This window comes from Lactuca virosa, chromosome 5, assembly GCF_052849685.1.
Source record: "Lactuca virosa cultivar CGN04683 chromosome 5, Lactuca_virosa_CGN04683_v6, whole genome shotgun sequence".
In the NCBI taxonomy this organism is placed as follows: Eukaryota; Viridiplantae; Streptophyta; class Magnoliopsida; order Asterales; family Asteraceae; genus Lactuca; species Lactuca virosa.
In genome coordinates, this window is record NC_136430.1 from 438,558,777 (window position 1) to 438,576,567 (window position 17,791).

The following is a 17,791-nucleotide window of genomic DNA, read 5'->3' on the forward strand; positions in this document are numbered from 1 at the left end:
TGTAAGAGAAGAAAAACAACAACGTCAAATCAGAAGGTAGATTCGGAAGTTTGATTTTTGCTTTTGTTTCTTCGTCGATCGTTCCAACGATGGAGTAATGCTCGCCGGAATGATGAGATTTCTTCCTGTGGTGAATCGGAAACGAGCAATTCAGCGCCAAATCAATGTTCCTGACTTGTAGAAGCATCTCCAGTCCCCTTCGTGTTAGGTTTGATTCTATATTTTTTTATCTCAACTTTTAAGAGGTTGTACTTTTTCGTGGTTGTTAGGTGTAGAGTATTGCTCTATATGGAACAAAAACAGTTTTTCTACTTGCAAACTATATGACGATCAACTCTCCTACACTATTGCTCTCTTGTTCTTGTAAGGTTTGTTAATCAAGAATCACTACTCTAGATACAAACTAATTGTATAAATCAATTGTTAAGTGTATTTGTTTATCAACAGGTGACAGGTCACGCGTGATGCTAATGGAACTACTTAAGGATCAGGCTTTATTGCATTTTCCACTTCTGAGAAAGCTTCTAGAACAGTAAGCAGATATTTGCATTTACTATTTTTATTATATTCGAATAGTATATGTAAAAAGTTAAAATTTTGTATCTAATTTTATAGTTGAATGAGATGAATGGAAAGATGGTTGCTAGCAAGCCTCTTTATGTTGCGTTTTCTCAACACAAAGAAATCAGAAGGGCAAGATTGCAGGTTTGACTGCTTTTTTTTTGTATACTGGATTTGTTGCATATATAGAAAAACTGAAAAAATATTTTAGCAGTTAAATTTGATTGCTTGCAAGCCTTTTTATGTTGCACTTTTAGTTATTTCTTGTTATGAATTCCAACAAGCTATAAAAACAAAAGTTTTTAATAGTTAAATCACATAGAAAAACTAAAAAAGTATTTGAGTGCTTAAATATGAACATTCATCCTGTTGCATTCTAATAGAACTTTTGGTGCTATTGGAACTAGTAAACTCAATTCATAGTTTTTGGGTATGCCAAAAGGACTTGGATTTTGCAGACCAACTTCAAGAATTGGACCTAGTAGTTACAGTTTAAGAACAACATTTATTTATTATTCTTTTAAGAAAAGTTAGTTTCCTTTATTAGGTTCAAAACATGAAAACATTTCTTTATTATTCTTTTAAGAAAAGTTAGTTTTCTTTATTAGGTTCAAAACATGAAAATGGAACTGTCCCATTTATTTTTGAAAAATTCAATGTCAAATTGAAACCTTTTTAAGTTGGATGTTTTTGTGTTATTTACTGTGTTTTTTTGTAATGATGACAGTAGAACTGTAAGTAAGGTTTTGAAAACCAACATTCTTAAAGAATATGAACTTGGTAAAGATTCTAATATGAACTATTATGCAATAATGTAACATTGTTATTTTTTATATCAGTATATTCTGTCAAAATTACTATAATTTGTTTTATTATTTGTCATATTAAATCATTCTCACAGATTTTTATTCTACATAATTCGATTTGCAGTTATTCTCATAGAATGTGTGAAGGGAATGTGATGATCAAAGGCTTCAAGAAGTTTTTTTAATCAAAATATGTATAATTGTATTAAAATATATAAGACTATTATTCTGTAAGAATATGTATGAATCAAATTTCTGTAAGAATATGTATGAATCAAATTTCTGATGTTGGTGAATATATAAGGATCTTGTTATTTTTCAACTATGGTTCAAGATTGTTGTCTTTTTTTAAGAAGTTTGTTTAATAAATATATGTATTATGTCAGAAATGTGTATCCTAGCGTTCTTATAAAATATTATTCTAACAAAATATCATTCTAACAGAATAAAATCGGATAGAATTAAAAAATACGTTAGAATTAAAATTGAATTAATTAAAAAATCTGGTAATTTGTAAAATCGGATTTTCAAAATTAATAGAATATATGATCCCTTAAAATATGCAAATTTCCTTTATTAAATCTATATTAATTGACTAAAATACACTTCTAGTTAAATTAGATGTTATTTTTCAATTATATTTAATTCAATAATATGTATTAATCACTTTCTTAAAATATGTAAAATGATTGGCCCATATTTATGCATACAATAACACAATAATTACTTTGAATAATATGTATTAATCAATTTTCTTAAAATATGTAAAATGATTGGCCCATATTTATGCATACAATAACACAATAATTACTTTGAATAACCTAAGCCTATATATATATATATATATATATATATATATATATATATATATATATATATATATATATATATATATATATATATATATAGACTAAACTACACAAATGGTCCCTGTAGTTTGCTTAAAGTTGTCACTTTGGTCCAAAAAGGTTTGGACTAGCACCAGAGGTCCAAAGTTTTCATTTTGTTGCTTGTTTGGTCCAATCTGTTTTGATTTTTTTTCAAAATGACGAATTTGACCCTGTTAATATGATTTTCTTTTTTTCTTATTTTTTTCTGATTTTTAGATTTAAAAAAATAAAGAATAAAAATAAAATCTCTCTCTCTCTCTTATTTATTTTTCTCTCTCTTATTTATTTTTCTGATCAGATTTAAAAAAAAAAATAAATAAATAAAAATAAATCTCTCTCTCTCTCTCTCTACACATACCACCATCATCTTCTTCAATCTCAGATCTTCAGGTCACACCCTTTCTTGCCCGCATCTTGATATTCTCTCTACAAACTTAATGAAACGAATTTCTCTCAGGATCTTCTCCTTTCTCTGTGTTTTGAGTTGGGTAAAAAAAACCAAATCGGGTTCATCCAGAAATCATAAGGAGAAAAATCCATATCTTCGATTTCCATGAAAAAGAGCTGGAAACAGACGAGCAAACCTATTTGCTAAATATGTTCACCTGATGCTCTGATGTGTGCCTCCACTCTCAAAGAGAAGTGATTTGAAGAGACGAAATCAACCTCGATTTGAAGAGCTAGAGAAGTGATTCCCAGAAGATTCCCACAGAAATACATAGAGAGAAGGAGATTGTACTCGTCGGTTTTACCTGATTAAGTTTGTTTTGGTGTTGTATCACATCTTTAATTTGGGGATTCCTGAGAAGCCAATGCTCTTCAGTTGGTTATTGGTGTTTGGGTACCAACAACAGGAGAGTGGAGGAGGGAATGGAGGCGATAGAGATGTGAATAGGTTGGGGGAAGGAGAAGAACGAAGCAACAAAGAGTCTTGTTGACTGCTACAGTTAAGGGACTGCTCCAGCGGCCTATTAACTGTTCCTGTTATGATCTGGAAGAAAACACAAACGCAAAGGGAAAGGGTAAGGCAGATCGGAGATAGAACAACAATAGGTTGGGGCATTTGGGTTGCTATGAAGTCGGCGATAAGCACAAGGAAAACGGGAGGAGGTTGTTGCCCTCTTGACAGCCGAAAAACCCCACCTACGGTGGAGGTTTTCTCGATTAAAACCGAAGAAGAAAAAGGGAGGCAGTAACAACAAGTATGGGGGTGTTTAGGTTGCTTGTCATCAAGAAAGAAGAAGAAAACATGGTTGGAACAGAGGGTAGCAGCCTCCTTTTTGTGCTTGGGTTTTCCAGAGAGAGAGAGAGAAAGAGAGAGAGAGAGAGAGAGATAGAGAGAGAAAGGGAGAGAGAGAGAGAGAAAGAGAGAGGGAGAGAGATTTATTTTTATTTTATTTTTTTTTTAAATCTGAAAATCAGAAAAATAAATAAGAGAGAGAGAGAAAGAAAGAGAGAGATTTTATTTTATTTTTATTTTTATTTTTTATTTTTTTAAATCTATAAATTAGAAAAAAATAAGAAAAAAAGAAAATAATATTAAAAGGGGGCAAATTCATCATTTTGAAAAAAAATCAAAACAGATTGGACCAAACAAGCAACAAAATGAAAACTTTGGACCTGTGATGCTAGTCCAAACCTTTTTGGACCAAAGTGGCAATTTTGAGCAAACCACAAGGATTATTTGTGCAGTTTAGTCACATATATATATATATATAAAGAGAGAGAGAGAGTTATGTTCAAATGCGAACATTTTTTACAATGAGAACAATTGAGAACAAATTTAAACCACTCTATTTTCTTGTCTGCACCTCCCTCCGACTCACTCGTCCCCTCATCGGAAACCACTTTCATAATCTCCAAACTTTCCATCCTCGTATTCTCGTTTCTCCTCTCATAACCACCATTTCTTCTTTGGAAGACGGTCCCCTCGCCAAACAAACAATTGATTTGATTTCTGAATTGTGTTGGTCAAGTGATTCTTCAATATACAACGAGTTTTTTGCTAGGGTTTCAGATCTCGATTATCTTTTGGTTCCTTATTTTGGAGCAGGCATCGAATATATTTGGTAATTGTCCTCTATTCCTTACACATATTTGTTCTTATGAGTTCTGAATGACGTCAAATACATACTTGCTGAATGATTAGTGATTCTTGTTCTTATTGTTGCTTCATTACTCTTTCATTTGAGGTAATTAACTTCTATCTTGTTTCATATAATCTCATAGACATTGTGACAGCTTACAGATTTTTTATGAACACCAAGTGTTCGATGAAATGCCTCAATGAAAAAACCTCCACAAATAAATCAAGAATAAGGTGGTGTATTTATTGTTGCAGTCTGTAGGTGCTTGTTGATGGTTTTTTTGCTGAAACAACATCATTTTGATGTCTCTGTTTAATTTGCCTTTGTTTTTTTTACTGGACTTCATTTCCCCAAAGTGACATTTTATTTGAAAATCCTTAACTTTGAACCCTCATTAAGCCAAACATTAAGGCCCTTAGGTTAAATTGAATTGTACATCTCTATAGCCTAATAAGTAACCAAAAATGATTCCTTAATAGAACACCAAAAATGATTTAGAAGATATTATGATCAATTTTTCCAAATCTGTCCTCCAACTTCTAAAATCCGTGCAAGTCAATACGAACATCTAAAAATGATGAGACTTAGTTTTCTGGAAATCTTAGTGTGTCTACTTTATTCTAACTTTGAATCACATTTCGAAATTCCAACTCCTTGAGGGGTAAAATTGGCAATCTTCTCAGGGTGGTCCATGTTGTCACATATTTCATGCACTGCCTTCAACAAATCATAATAAATTCATCAGAACTCCAAATGCCAAAATTCCAAAGCCTATAGTTAGATATGGATGTATAGTTTGCAACATATAAAGGGACTGATGTAATTCTTATTAGATTGATACAGTTTATTCCAAGAGTGTTGAGTGGTCCAGAAAGTGACAGCTAAAAGTTACCAACTTGTAAATTTAATATAAAATAAGCCAAAAATCATAATAATGAGATCTTTATATTTCTGAAAAGATAAAAGGGGGAAATTTACCAATATAATTTTATTAGAATTTAATAATGGGTTGTAAGGTAAGAAAAAATATCCCAAACAGAGGACTACAATCAAAGAGAAAATAAGAAAATATGTACATAAGTTTTATAAGATTAATATAACAAACACAAGCTAAATAATGTTATAATTTTTGTGTAGGTTCTCGGAAAGAAAAAGATCCATCTTGCTCATTCTAGCTAATTTTCAAGATCAAGGAGGTGAGTACTAACTCTCATATTATGTAGGCATTACGTGTTTTATGTTATTGTTCACAGATACCCTAATAACATGTGATTATGTGTATCTAATCACATATGATTTATGTGGCTAACATTCTTTTTCGCGTTCTCGATTCAATAATTGTTTTTTTCACTTTAATCATATGTGATTAAATACATTTAATCAGATGTGATTATATGTTTCTAATCACATATGATTTTATCTGGAAAAAAAATCTTGTCTATTTAAATCATATGTGATTAGATACATACAATCACATGTAATTATATACACGATAACAAATATTGAACCAAAAACGCGAAAACAAATCTTTATCCAAATTAATCATATATGATTAAATACATATAATCACATGTGATTATATGAATCTAATTACATATGATTTATGTGGACATAATTCATTTTTGCTTTGTCGATTCAATAGTTGTTCTCATGTATTTTATAACATGTGATTATATGTATAATCGTATGTGATTAAGTACATGAGCACAACTATTGAATCGAGAAGGAAAAAATAAATCTTGTCCACCTCAAATCATATGTGATTATATACATATAATCACATGTGATTAATTACACAAAAGCAATTATTCAGTCGAAACCGCAAAAATAAATATTGTGTACATAAATCATATCTGATTAAATACATAAAATCACATGTGATTATATGTATGCAATCATATATGATTTATGTGGATGAGATTCATTGTCACATTCTCGATTCAATAATTATTCTTTGTCCACTGTAATCATATGTGATTAAATACATATAATCATATGTGATTATATGTATATAGTCACATATGATTCATACGGACAAAAAATAATGATGTCTATATAAATCATATGTGATTAGATACATATAATCATATATGATTATATACACAAGAACAACTATTGAATTGAGAACACAAAGATAAATATTTTCCACACATATCATATGTGTGACATCCCCAAAATCACGGCCAGAAAAAGACAGGTTTCATTTATGCTTTTAAAATAATTTCAGAGTAAATCCATTGATTTAAAAGAGTTGCGGAATTTGTCCCCAAAAACATTACATGATAAATAAGGTTTATCAAAGCATTTCTTAAAGAAATGTATTTTCATTATATATCAAAACTCGGGATGTCATGTTCCGATACAGACACAAAAGCATAAACAATAAAACATAGACCTTACACAGTTATATATAACTACTGATCTATAAACAAAAACATCTTCACAAGTTCTCCAACTTATGCTCTCACACCACTACCTGTAATACAAAGAAACTGAGTGGGTCAGACTTGGGAGCCTGGTGAGCATATTCGGTTTTCAACCCACAATAAATAATTATATTTAATTTCACCAACCAACAATAACCCGATTACCCATTCCCGTTATCCTCACTTTACGTCCCTAAAACAACAACTATCACAAGGGACCTAATCTAGGATTTTCATCGGGACGGACAACACTGCAAAGGGGTTTCCTCAGCAATGAATGTCCTAGGGCAACCATGAGGGGGATAGAATACAACAAATGAACAACCAAGTTCACCAACACCTACAGGTTATAAGCCTGTCAGCGTTCCACAGGACAGTCTAGAAAGAGTCTGTGGTCGTCATCCATATTCTGCTGAATGACTAGATCACAATCACATCGAGGCCTCTCATCAGTTTATCACACATCAACTATCTACCCAAGTTCTACCCAACATTTTTGTAGATAACAACATACATATGCATTCATATGCAACTTAAAAACTGATAAGATACTCATTCAATACTTTAAACAGATAACATATATATACACGTATATTTATGCACACATAACACATATTCTAAAGTAGATACTTCATATCTATGTGTTAGAAGAAAGGGAATATACACTCACATAGAACGTATACTTAATACATTCAACAGTACTTGTATTAAATCGTGTTTATGAAAGAGACTATGCACTCACTTGATCAGAAGATGATCGGACAGCACTACGGCTCTAAAAGTAGAAGCTTTTCGGTGAAACTAGAAGGTCTTCACACACCGGGCTACTCGCAAGCAAAGCTTCGGCTCAGAAACTCTTTTATTCTCGGGATCTTCGGTGCTTTGGGACTTGATTCGGGTCTCGGGATGATACCGGGGCTTCGGGGACTTAAAATAGGGCTTAGAGAGGGTATCGGGAGTGAAAGAGTAAGGGAGGAGCAACCAAAATCGGCTGACCCTTGATTTCTATTTATAGGGCGAATTTTCTGGGTTCACGTCGTGAGTTTCAACTGCTCACGTCGTGGGGCTTGATCGTCACTGCATGCGTCATCACAAGTGGGGTCTGACAGAGTCTAGGTGACGTTTTTCTGAGTTCACGTCGTGAACACAGTGTTCACGTCGTGAGTTCTGACACAGGATCGGATTTCGTGCCCCGAACTTCAGAAATTCATATCTTTCGCATACGAGCTCCGTTTTTGACGTTCTTTATATGAACGCGTAGGTGAGATTATGCTCTACAACTCTCGTTTAGACTTCGTCGGGTAGTTTTGAATTTATTTTTATTATATTATTTTTACTAGGTCGGGACAGGAAAACTCCGTTAGAAATCCATAACTTCTTCGTCTGACATCCGTTTTCGTCTGTCTTTTTACCGTTGGACTACTATCGATGAGATCTTCAATTCTCATTTAGAAAGTTTCTTCTAGAAACCACTCGATCTCAAATTCGAGTATTCGGGCTGCATACTGCTAAGCTGAAACTTCGAAAAATCATAACTTCCTCATACGAAGTCAGATTTAGACGTTCTTTTTATGCACGCTCTCGGTTTAACGAACTCTACGACTTTCGTTTAGATTACTAAGGCTAGATATCGCTCTATCTTAAATTCATATTTTACGTCATTCAGCGTCGTGCCGGTTCTATCGCGAAACTTCGACAGGTCATAACTTCTTCGTTATAACTCAGATTTCGGCGTTCTTTATATGTACGAAATCCTTGTAACATATACTACAACTTAGTTAAGATTAATCCTTCTAAATAATCTTCCATCAAAAAGTCATTTTTGATGCTTATCGTCTCTAAATTGACTAGCCCGGATCTACGGGCGTTACAATATGTGATTAAATGCATATAATCACATGTGATTATATGTATCTAATCACATAGAATTTATGTGAAAAATATTTATTTTCGCGTTCTCGATTAAGTTGTTGTTCTTGTGTGCTTAATTACATGAGATTATATGTATCTAATTAGATATGATTTATATGGACAATATTCATTTTCACATTCTTGTTCAATTGTTGTTCTTGTACATTTAGTCACATATGATTTCTGTACACAAGATTCATTTTTGCGTTTTTGATTAAATAATTTTTTCTTTTTCCACATTAATCATATGAGATTAATACATACAATCACATATGATTAAATACATAAGAAAAAATATTGAATCATGAATATTATCAATATTTAATCATATGTGATTAAATACATATAATCATATGTGATTATATGTATATAGTCACATATGATTTATACGGACAAAAAATAATGATGTCTATATAGATCATATGTGATTAGATACATATAATCACGTATGATTATATACACAAGAACAACTATTGAATCGAGAACACAAAGATAAATATTTTCCACATATATCATATGTGATTAAATGCATATAATCATATGTGATTATATGTATCTAATCACATAGAATTTATGTGGAAAATATTTATTTTCGCGTTCTCGATTCAGTTGTTGTTCTTGTGTGCTTAATTACATGAGATTATATGTATCTAATTAGATATGATTTATATGGACAATATTCATTTTCACATTCTTGTTCAATAGTTGTTCTTGTACATTTAGTCACATATGATTTTTGTACACAAGATTCATTTTTGTGTTTTTGATTAAATAATTTTTCTTTTTCCACATTAATCATATGAGATTAATACATACAATCACATATGATTAAATACATAAGAAAAAATATTGAATCATGAATATTATCAATATAAATCATATGCGATTTGATACATATAATCACATGTGATTAAGTACATGAGTACAACTATTGAATTGAGAAAGAAATAATGAATCTTGTCCACATCAATCACATGTGATTAAATACATATAATCACATGTGATTAAATATATTAGAACAATTATTGAATCGACGCAGGAATAAATATTTTACATACGAATCATATGTGATTAAATAAATATAATCACATGTAATTAAATACACAAGAACAACTATTGAATCAACACGTGAAAATAAATATTGTCCATGTAAATCATATGTGATTAAATACATATAATCACATGTGATTAAATAAAAATAATCACATGTGATTTAATACACAATGCCAATTATCAAATCGAAAACACGAAAATAAATACGGCCTACGTAAAATAATATTTTATTAAATACATATAATCACGTGTAATTATATGTATCTAATCACATATGATTTACGTTGACAATATTCATTTTTGCATTCTCGATTCACTAGTTTTTCACGTGTGTTTAATCACATGTGATTATATGTATTTAATAACATATAAATCATATATGATTCGATACATATAATCACATGTGACTCGATACATATAATCACATGTGATTATATACATAAGAAAAACTAATGAATCAAAAACACAATAACAAATATTTGTAGGTGGGGGTGGTGGCCGCGGGTGGTGGAGGCAGGGTGTTGGTGATGGGTGGTGGTGGTGTGTGGTGATGGGTGGTGGTGGATGGGTGGGTGGTTGCAAGTGATAGTGATAGTGATGGGTGGTGGTTTTGGTGGGTGGTGGGTGGGTGTGGGCGGTGGGTGGTGGTGGCGGGTGGTGCTGGTTGGGTGGTGATGATGGTGGGTTGTGATGGTACTGGCGGGTGGTGGTTGGTGGTGGTGGTGGGTGGGTGTTGGGTGGTGGTGATGGCGGTGATGGGTGGTGGTGGGTGGTGGTGGGTGGTGGGTGGCGGGTGGTGGTTGGTGGTTGTGGTGGGTGGGTGGGTGGGTGGTGGGTGGGGGCGGGTAATGATGGGTGATGGGTGGTGGTGGGTAGTGATGTGTGGTAGTGGCGGGTGGTGTGGTGATGGGTGGTAGGTAGTGGTTGTTGGTGGTGGTGACGGGCAGCGGTGATGGTGGTGGAGGTGGGTGATGGTGGCGGGTGGTGGTGGTTGGGTGGTGATAGTGGTGGGTGGTGGGTGGTAGTGGTGGTGGCGGGTGGTGGTGGTGGGTGGTGGGTAGTGATGGGTGGTGGGTGGTGGTTGGTGGTGGTGGTTAGTGATGGGTGGTGGTGGCGGGTGGTGGTGGTGGGTGGTGGTTGGTGGTGGTGGGTAGTGATGGGTGGTGGTGACGGATGGTAGGTAGTGGTTGTGGGTGGTGGTGGGAGGCGGTGGTGATGGGTGGTGGTGGTAGGTGGTAGTGGTTGGATGGTGATGGTGGTTGTTGTTGGTGGTGGGTGGTGGGTGGTGGGTGGTGGTTGGTGGTGGTGGTTAGTGATGGGTGGTGGTGGTGGGTGGTGTTGGTTCGGTGGTAAGTGGTGTTAGTTAGTGGGTTTTTTAATAAGGTTTGGAAAAAAAATCAATAAGAGAAGAAAAAAAGTTACACAGGGGATTTTCTAGAAGGTTCTCATATGTGATTTACATGTGAATCACATGTAATTCATATGTGATTTACATGTGAATCATATGTTAATAACATGTGATTTACATGTGACTAACATGTGATTTACATGTAATTCATATGTGAACTACATGTGAATCACATGTAATTTACTTAATAAGGTTTGAAAAAAAATCAAGAAGAGAAGAAGAAAAGTTACACAAGGGATTTTCTAGAAGGTTCTCATTGTGGGTTCCAACATCAATCATGATAGGAAGAACATGTTACAATAAAAAAAAGGAAAAAGATATATGTTTGCATGTGAGAAATTTTAGAAATATGTATATATTGAGATGGATAATGTGCAAACATTACTCTCTGAGGATTTATTCCAGCTGCAGCAACATATAAATCCAACTTCCCAATTGCAATTCCAATACCCTGAACTCCTAGATCACCACGACCCATTATTCTACTTCCATCAGTAACAATAATCATATCAACCTACAAAATTTGCAAAAAGGTTTTGAAATTTGAACACAAGCACCAATGTATCTATATCTAATAATTTAAAAAAAGAATCATATCATTTATTTAAAAGTAGAGTACCTGTTCAGCTGGCCAATTATAAACTATTGACACCATTTTCCCACGATCAAGAGCACTGAAATACATCCCTCTTGGTCTTCTAAACAATCCACTGTATTTCTGACAAACAATTCCTACTGTTGGAGTGTATACTATTGGGACATACTCCTTGATATTCGCCATTAGAAGCTGTTATAACATTAGATACATTGTTATTGGTTAACACCAAATGTGTTAACACCACTGTATTTCTGACAACAATCAAAACTCTTAAGCCTGTAAAGTGACAACTAATAGAAGATTAACTATATAAAAGTATTCAAATAAACTAAATGACAAGATATGCAATTTCACAGACAATAAAGCTCTTATTAGAGATCAATTACAGGAAAAAAAAATGAAAATCAAAGCCTGTAAAAATATCAGTAATATGTTTTCCAGAAGAAGGTAATACCAGATCAAAAAATTGAAAGCCACCGCCATTATCAACAATCATATTTGGACCGCTATTCCCTGAAATCTAGATCGATGTGTAAGAGAGTGATGAAGTCACGATGATAGGAGGAAGAAGAGACAGATCCATAAGAGGAGCCTAGAGTGATCAATATCAAAAAAGTATTGTAAACTAAAACATAATTCCAAATCTGAAAGATATACAAAAAACAAATAAGAGATGAGGTGTAGTACCAAATCGGTCACCGGAGATGAGACGAAGATGTGATTTGATTGCAGAAGATGAGGCGGATATGAGACTCGATCGTGACATGGCATTTAACTGAGTGAAGACATTTAACTCCTTCTCAAACTTCATTGATAACCAAATACAAACGCAATAAGATCTATTCCGGGAGGTGATTACAGTGTAGGTTTCAATGGAGGCGGTGATGGTGTAGGTTTAGGAGGAGACGATGGTGGTGATGTTGTTTTTAGGGAAGATCGGCGGACTCGATTCTTGTTGATGTTATCCTGATCAAATGAATTATCGTATCGAAGGCGTAAAGACGTGTGTGTGTGTGTGTGTGTTTGTGACTGTGAGGGAGAAAGAGAGGGGGGATACGATGAGGAAGCCAATCAATTGATGGGGGTGATGATTACCAGAGGCGGCCATGGATTTCAAACGGTAGTTTCATCCAACAATCAACGATGAAGTTAACGTGACGAAAGTGTAGAGAGAGAGAGAGATAGGGGTAGAGTTACGTTATTAAATATGATAAAGGGGAACCAGTTACACTATCCCTAAAATACCCCTGATTCTTTTCAATTAGATGCCCCCGTCCATTTTTATTTTCACGTATTTACAAAAATGCCACAAAACATCCTAACCCTCTATTATTTTAATCTAACGGTCATTGTTTAGTTCTCGGGTTCTCGGGAAACTTTGAGTTCTCAAATGATCCTTCCTCATATATATAATATAGGGAATAGGCAATATATACTTGAGACGTTGCATATATATATATATATATATATATATATGCAACGTCTCAAGTATATATTGCCTATTCCCTATATATATATATATATATATATATATATATATATATATATATATATATATATATATATATATATATATATATATATATATATATATCGTCTCAAGTATATATTGCCTATTCCCTACATTAATGGTTAGTAATTTCTAATAAATCACCTTTATTATTAAAACTTTAACAATCTTCCACTTAGGGGCTACATATATTTGGAACTATATTACAAAATTAACTAGATGTGCTATTATTCATTTCCATTTTATTCCCTTAAAAGAATCTCATCCATCTCATACATAAATATAGAACCAACATAGTTTGAATATTATTTTTTAAAGGATAACTAAACCACCATCATATACAAATACACTCATTAACATGGATCAAATATAGATAAAAATGTCGGGCAATTCAACATTATGGATGTCAATTTCCAATTTGTCTAAATATAGTCTTTAAGGTTAATTTTGGTTCTTTATACAACATATATATTGCAATGTTTTGAATTCAGTGCAAGGATGAGAAATAACATCATGTTTATTTTGCAGAATATCATAACATAATAAAACACATAGTACATACATATTCCTACTAAATCAATATATTATCTATAATAACGACATACAAGTAGTGTGCTCATGAAACATCTTATGTGTTTAACCTTTAGTTAGTGACTAGAAGTGAATTAGTTCATATATATATATATATATATATATATATATATATATATATATATATATATATATATATATATATATATATATATATATAGAGAGAGAGAGAGAGAGAGAGAGAGCTAGGTTATAATGTGGACAACAAGTATTGTGTGGACGTAGGAGCGATTCTGGACCAATGGATGAAAATAATGAAACGATGTGATTTAAGGTGCATGATATTACAATAGGAATGCATGTATAATATTATTACATTAAATATCCATGTAAGGGTATTTTAGTCTATTTAACTTGATTAAAAAAAGTCCAAGATTCTAGGAGATAATAGTTCTTTTAATTTTTAAAATATATATTTTTTGAAAAATAACAAAGATTATCTGAAAGAATAATATATTCTGACGGAATACATATTATGACGAAATACATATTCTAACAAAATGCACATTTTTAATAATATAAACATTCTTAACCATCAATTAAAGAATTACAATCTTTTTATGTGCTCATACATTTGCACTTATATACAAATTTGTAAATATTCTTAAAATATAATAGACTTATACATATTCTAACAGGATGATTAGGTAAATATTCTAAAACATCCGTCAACTATAATCAACATTTTAAATTACAATCCAAATTTTATGATAATCCTTAAAACCAAAATCAAACATTACAACCCAAATTTTCCAAAACATAATGCATACCATATTGTATTTCTATAAGATTCTAATTGAATGATTTGATGTATATATTCTAAAAGAATTATTAGGTAAATATCTAAACATTCTACAAGAATACATTCTATTATGCCAAAATATAATCTTTTATGCCGAAATATATTCTCTTTCTCCATGTTTTTTTCCCACATCAATGGCAACTTCTTCATAACCTGAACCCACAAAGAAACATGTTAAGTTTTCCAATTTAAGATGCTTCAATCAACAATACAATCCAATGATATCTTCACCATAATAATCGAAATTCTAAAAAAATCAAGCACACGAATACCCTTTTAAAAACCAACAACTACAAAATCTGGATGGAAAAAAAACAAAATAACATATGGATTTGCATAGTTGAAAAAAATAATTAAATATCCAAAATATTTGATAATTGAAATTACAAGATACCATTATGTGGTGTGTTTGATAATTCATTGTTTAAGTTGATTTGGAATTCGAGATTCCATTATCATTGAATTGGAATTTGAGATTCCATTCCGGTAGAATTGTTGTCAGAAATACATTCCCGGACTTCATCTTTTTCTAACGAAAATAGAGTATAGATATCACATATAATATAAAGATAAAAAACAAAGTAAAAAACTACAATATAAATTCATTTCGTAAATTCATTCACCTGCTTGTTTATTTACTGTGAGGGACTTTTAATTATAAAACTTTGAAAATGGGATGACCTAAGTAGGATTAAACACATCATGTTGGGCTATGGAACAATAATACAACCATTATTAGCTCATATTTACAATAATCATAAAATTTCCAACTTTCATCAACAACAATAAAACAATTCAAATTTCATAAGTCATTATAAAAATTATTTGAATTTATAATCTAATCGAGTATCCTATTTGCATTCAGTATTCTAAATTATATTGGTAATATCAAATGCAATGAGGGTTTTTTAATCATTAATTACCACGTAAATGGATTTATAATAACTAATCAAATTGATGAAAACTATTCACGTATTCATCGAGAATATCATTAACAAATATAAAAAAAATAAATCATTCATGAAGAAATATTCAAACTAAGTATGTATGTGTCGCGTCTTCAAGTGTAAAATAAATCCAATTCATTTTAATGTTATAAGAATCCCTTCACAAATAACAAAAATTGAACATTTAAACTTTGTATCCTATTGCTAACCGTATATTAAGTAAGTACATAAGAAATTAAATTCTTATAGCCTCCATATAAAAGAAGTAGACTTACCGTTGTTGTGGGGAAAAGATTCAGCGGCTCCGTTTGATGTGGGGAAGGAGGGCGGCGCCGATGAAGGAAGATGGTTGACAACAGATGGTGGTGCAAGTGGTCGGCATCCAATTGAGGTAGTAGGGTTGGAGATTTGGTTGTTAGTTGTTGTCGACGAGTTCAAAGAAAGATGTGGAAAAGTTAAATAGGGTTATAGAGAAAGTTAAGGAAACATTCCATAATTATAGGTTTTCTTATTTTATTTATTTAATTATATTTAATAATTAAAACCTAAGATTACAAATATACCCTTACTTATAATTAATTAATATTTTTAAAATGATTGTTCCATATTAATCCATACATCCACACACTAGTTATGAATCCACATTTGAAACTACCTTTCTCTCTCTCTCTCTCTCTCTCTCTCTCTCTATATATATATATATATATATATATATATATATATATATATATATATATATATATATATATATATAACCATAAACTCTCTCATTGACAACTAGAAACTTGATGTTGGTAATTTCCGACTTCTTTTAGCTACTTTTGTTTTTGGATAAAGTAGTTAGGTTGTTGTCACAAGAATTCTTCAATGGCTTGTCAACGTCATCTATTACTCTTAATTTAACGATAAAAAATTAAAATTGTATTTTGTAATTAGATACCTTAAAACAAGTTATGAACTCAACTAACATGTTTGAAAAAGTTATAAGTTTATATTTAACATACTTCCATGATATAACTTTTGTATCCAACATACATGATGTTGATGATGTTGAGTGTTTGTTGTCTTTGTTTCCAATAAAGCTTGATTTAGAGAAACCAATGAGCTTTCAAAAGTCTATGATTTATGATAAGTGATCATATAGTATTTTGGTTTTCACATCATATGTTTTGCCACCATCTAGTTTGTATATATGGATTATGTAAGTATCTACCGAGAACTCTCATTATGAATGCAATGTCTGGATGACTATATACTTGAGTATACATAAGGCTCCATGCCAACGATATACATGGGATCTTTTGTGTCTAAACCATTTAAATATCAGTTTAGGCATTATTTTAGATTGAATTTGTCTTATTCAGCAATACATGTATCTCCTGGTTTATTATCTTTCATACAAAATTTGCATAAAAGTTTCTCGATACAGCTCTTTTGTGACAATCTGAAGATACATCGAGAACAATCTCGTTATATTATGATTCCGAATACAAAATAGGTGTAACTAAGATCTTCAATTTTGAATTTATTATTAAAAAATTTCTTGGTTTCGTGTAATAAAACTATATTGTTACCAACTAGAAGAATATAATCGACATATAATACCACACATACATATTTACTCCCATTTAACTTGTGATATACACCAATATCTATAACATTTTCCTTAAGAAAAAAACCATATCAGGTAATGACCCGATGAAAATTATGATACCATTAATGGAAAGTATGTTTCAAACCTTATATGGATGTGTTTAACTTGCAAACCATATAGTTTAGATCTCCTGACACAAAATTTTACGTTTGAACCATATAAAATGGTTTGTCAATGTCTCCATTTATAAATTCATTATTTACATCAATATAATGGGCGTGTGTATGTGTGTGTGTGTGTGTATATATATATATATATATATATATATATATATAAGGTCTAACAAATACCAATCATTCCAAAAGAGTGCTTTGAGTATATCAAAGAGAAAGTATATTTATAATATATGTCTTTCCTTTCACACAAAGTATTTGCAACTAGTCGAGCCTTATATCTTTCTCGATGTTATCACTCGAATCCCTTTTGGTTTTAAATACCCATTTGCAAGTAATAGATTTCTTTTCTTTAAGAAACTCGAAAATATCCCAAATATCATCGTGTTTCATTGACTTTATTTTATCATTCATAGTATTAATCTATTATAATT

General features: G+C 31.8%; 1 protein-coding gene across 1 annotated transcript; it reads right to left on the reverse strand.

The window, feature by feature from the left end:
- Positions 1-818: 818 nt before the first annotated feature.
- Positions 819-12,551, reverse strand: LOC145114216 (NAD-dependent malic enzyme, mitochondrial-like). The gene is made up of 5 exons (XM_079050220.1): positions 12,428-12,551; positions 12,316-12,332; positions 11,762-11,929; positions 11,528-11,656; positions 819-845 (listed from the first exon to the last, which is right to left on the reverse strand). The coding sequence occupies exons 1-5, from the start codon at positions 12,549-12,551 to the stop codon at positions 819-821; spliced, it is 465 nt and encodes a 154-aa protein (XP_078906346.1).
- Between the last annotated feature and the right edge of the window lie 5,240 nt (positions 12,552-17,791).

Bases quoted from the DNA above. Each gene is read 5' to 3' on its own strand.
- LOC145114216 (XM_079050220.1), bottom strand. From the start codon at position 12,551: ATGAAGTTTGAGAAGGAGTTAAATGTCTTCACTCAGTTAAATGCCATG. The intron at 11,657-11,761 runs GTACTCTACTTT...CAAATTTTGTAG, and splicing joins ATAATTGGCCAGCTGAACAG to GTTGATATGATTATTGTTAC. The intron at 846-11,527 runs GTAATGTTTGCA...TTGTTTTTATAG, and splicing joins CTGGAATAAATCCTCAGAGA to CTTGTTGGAATTCATAACAA.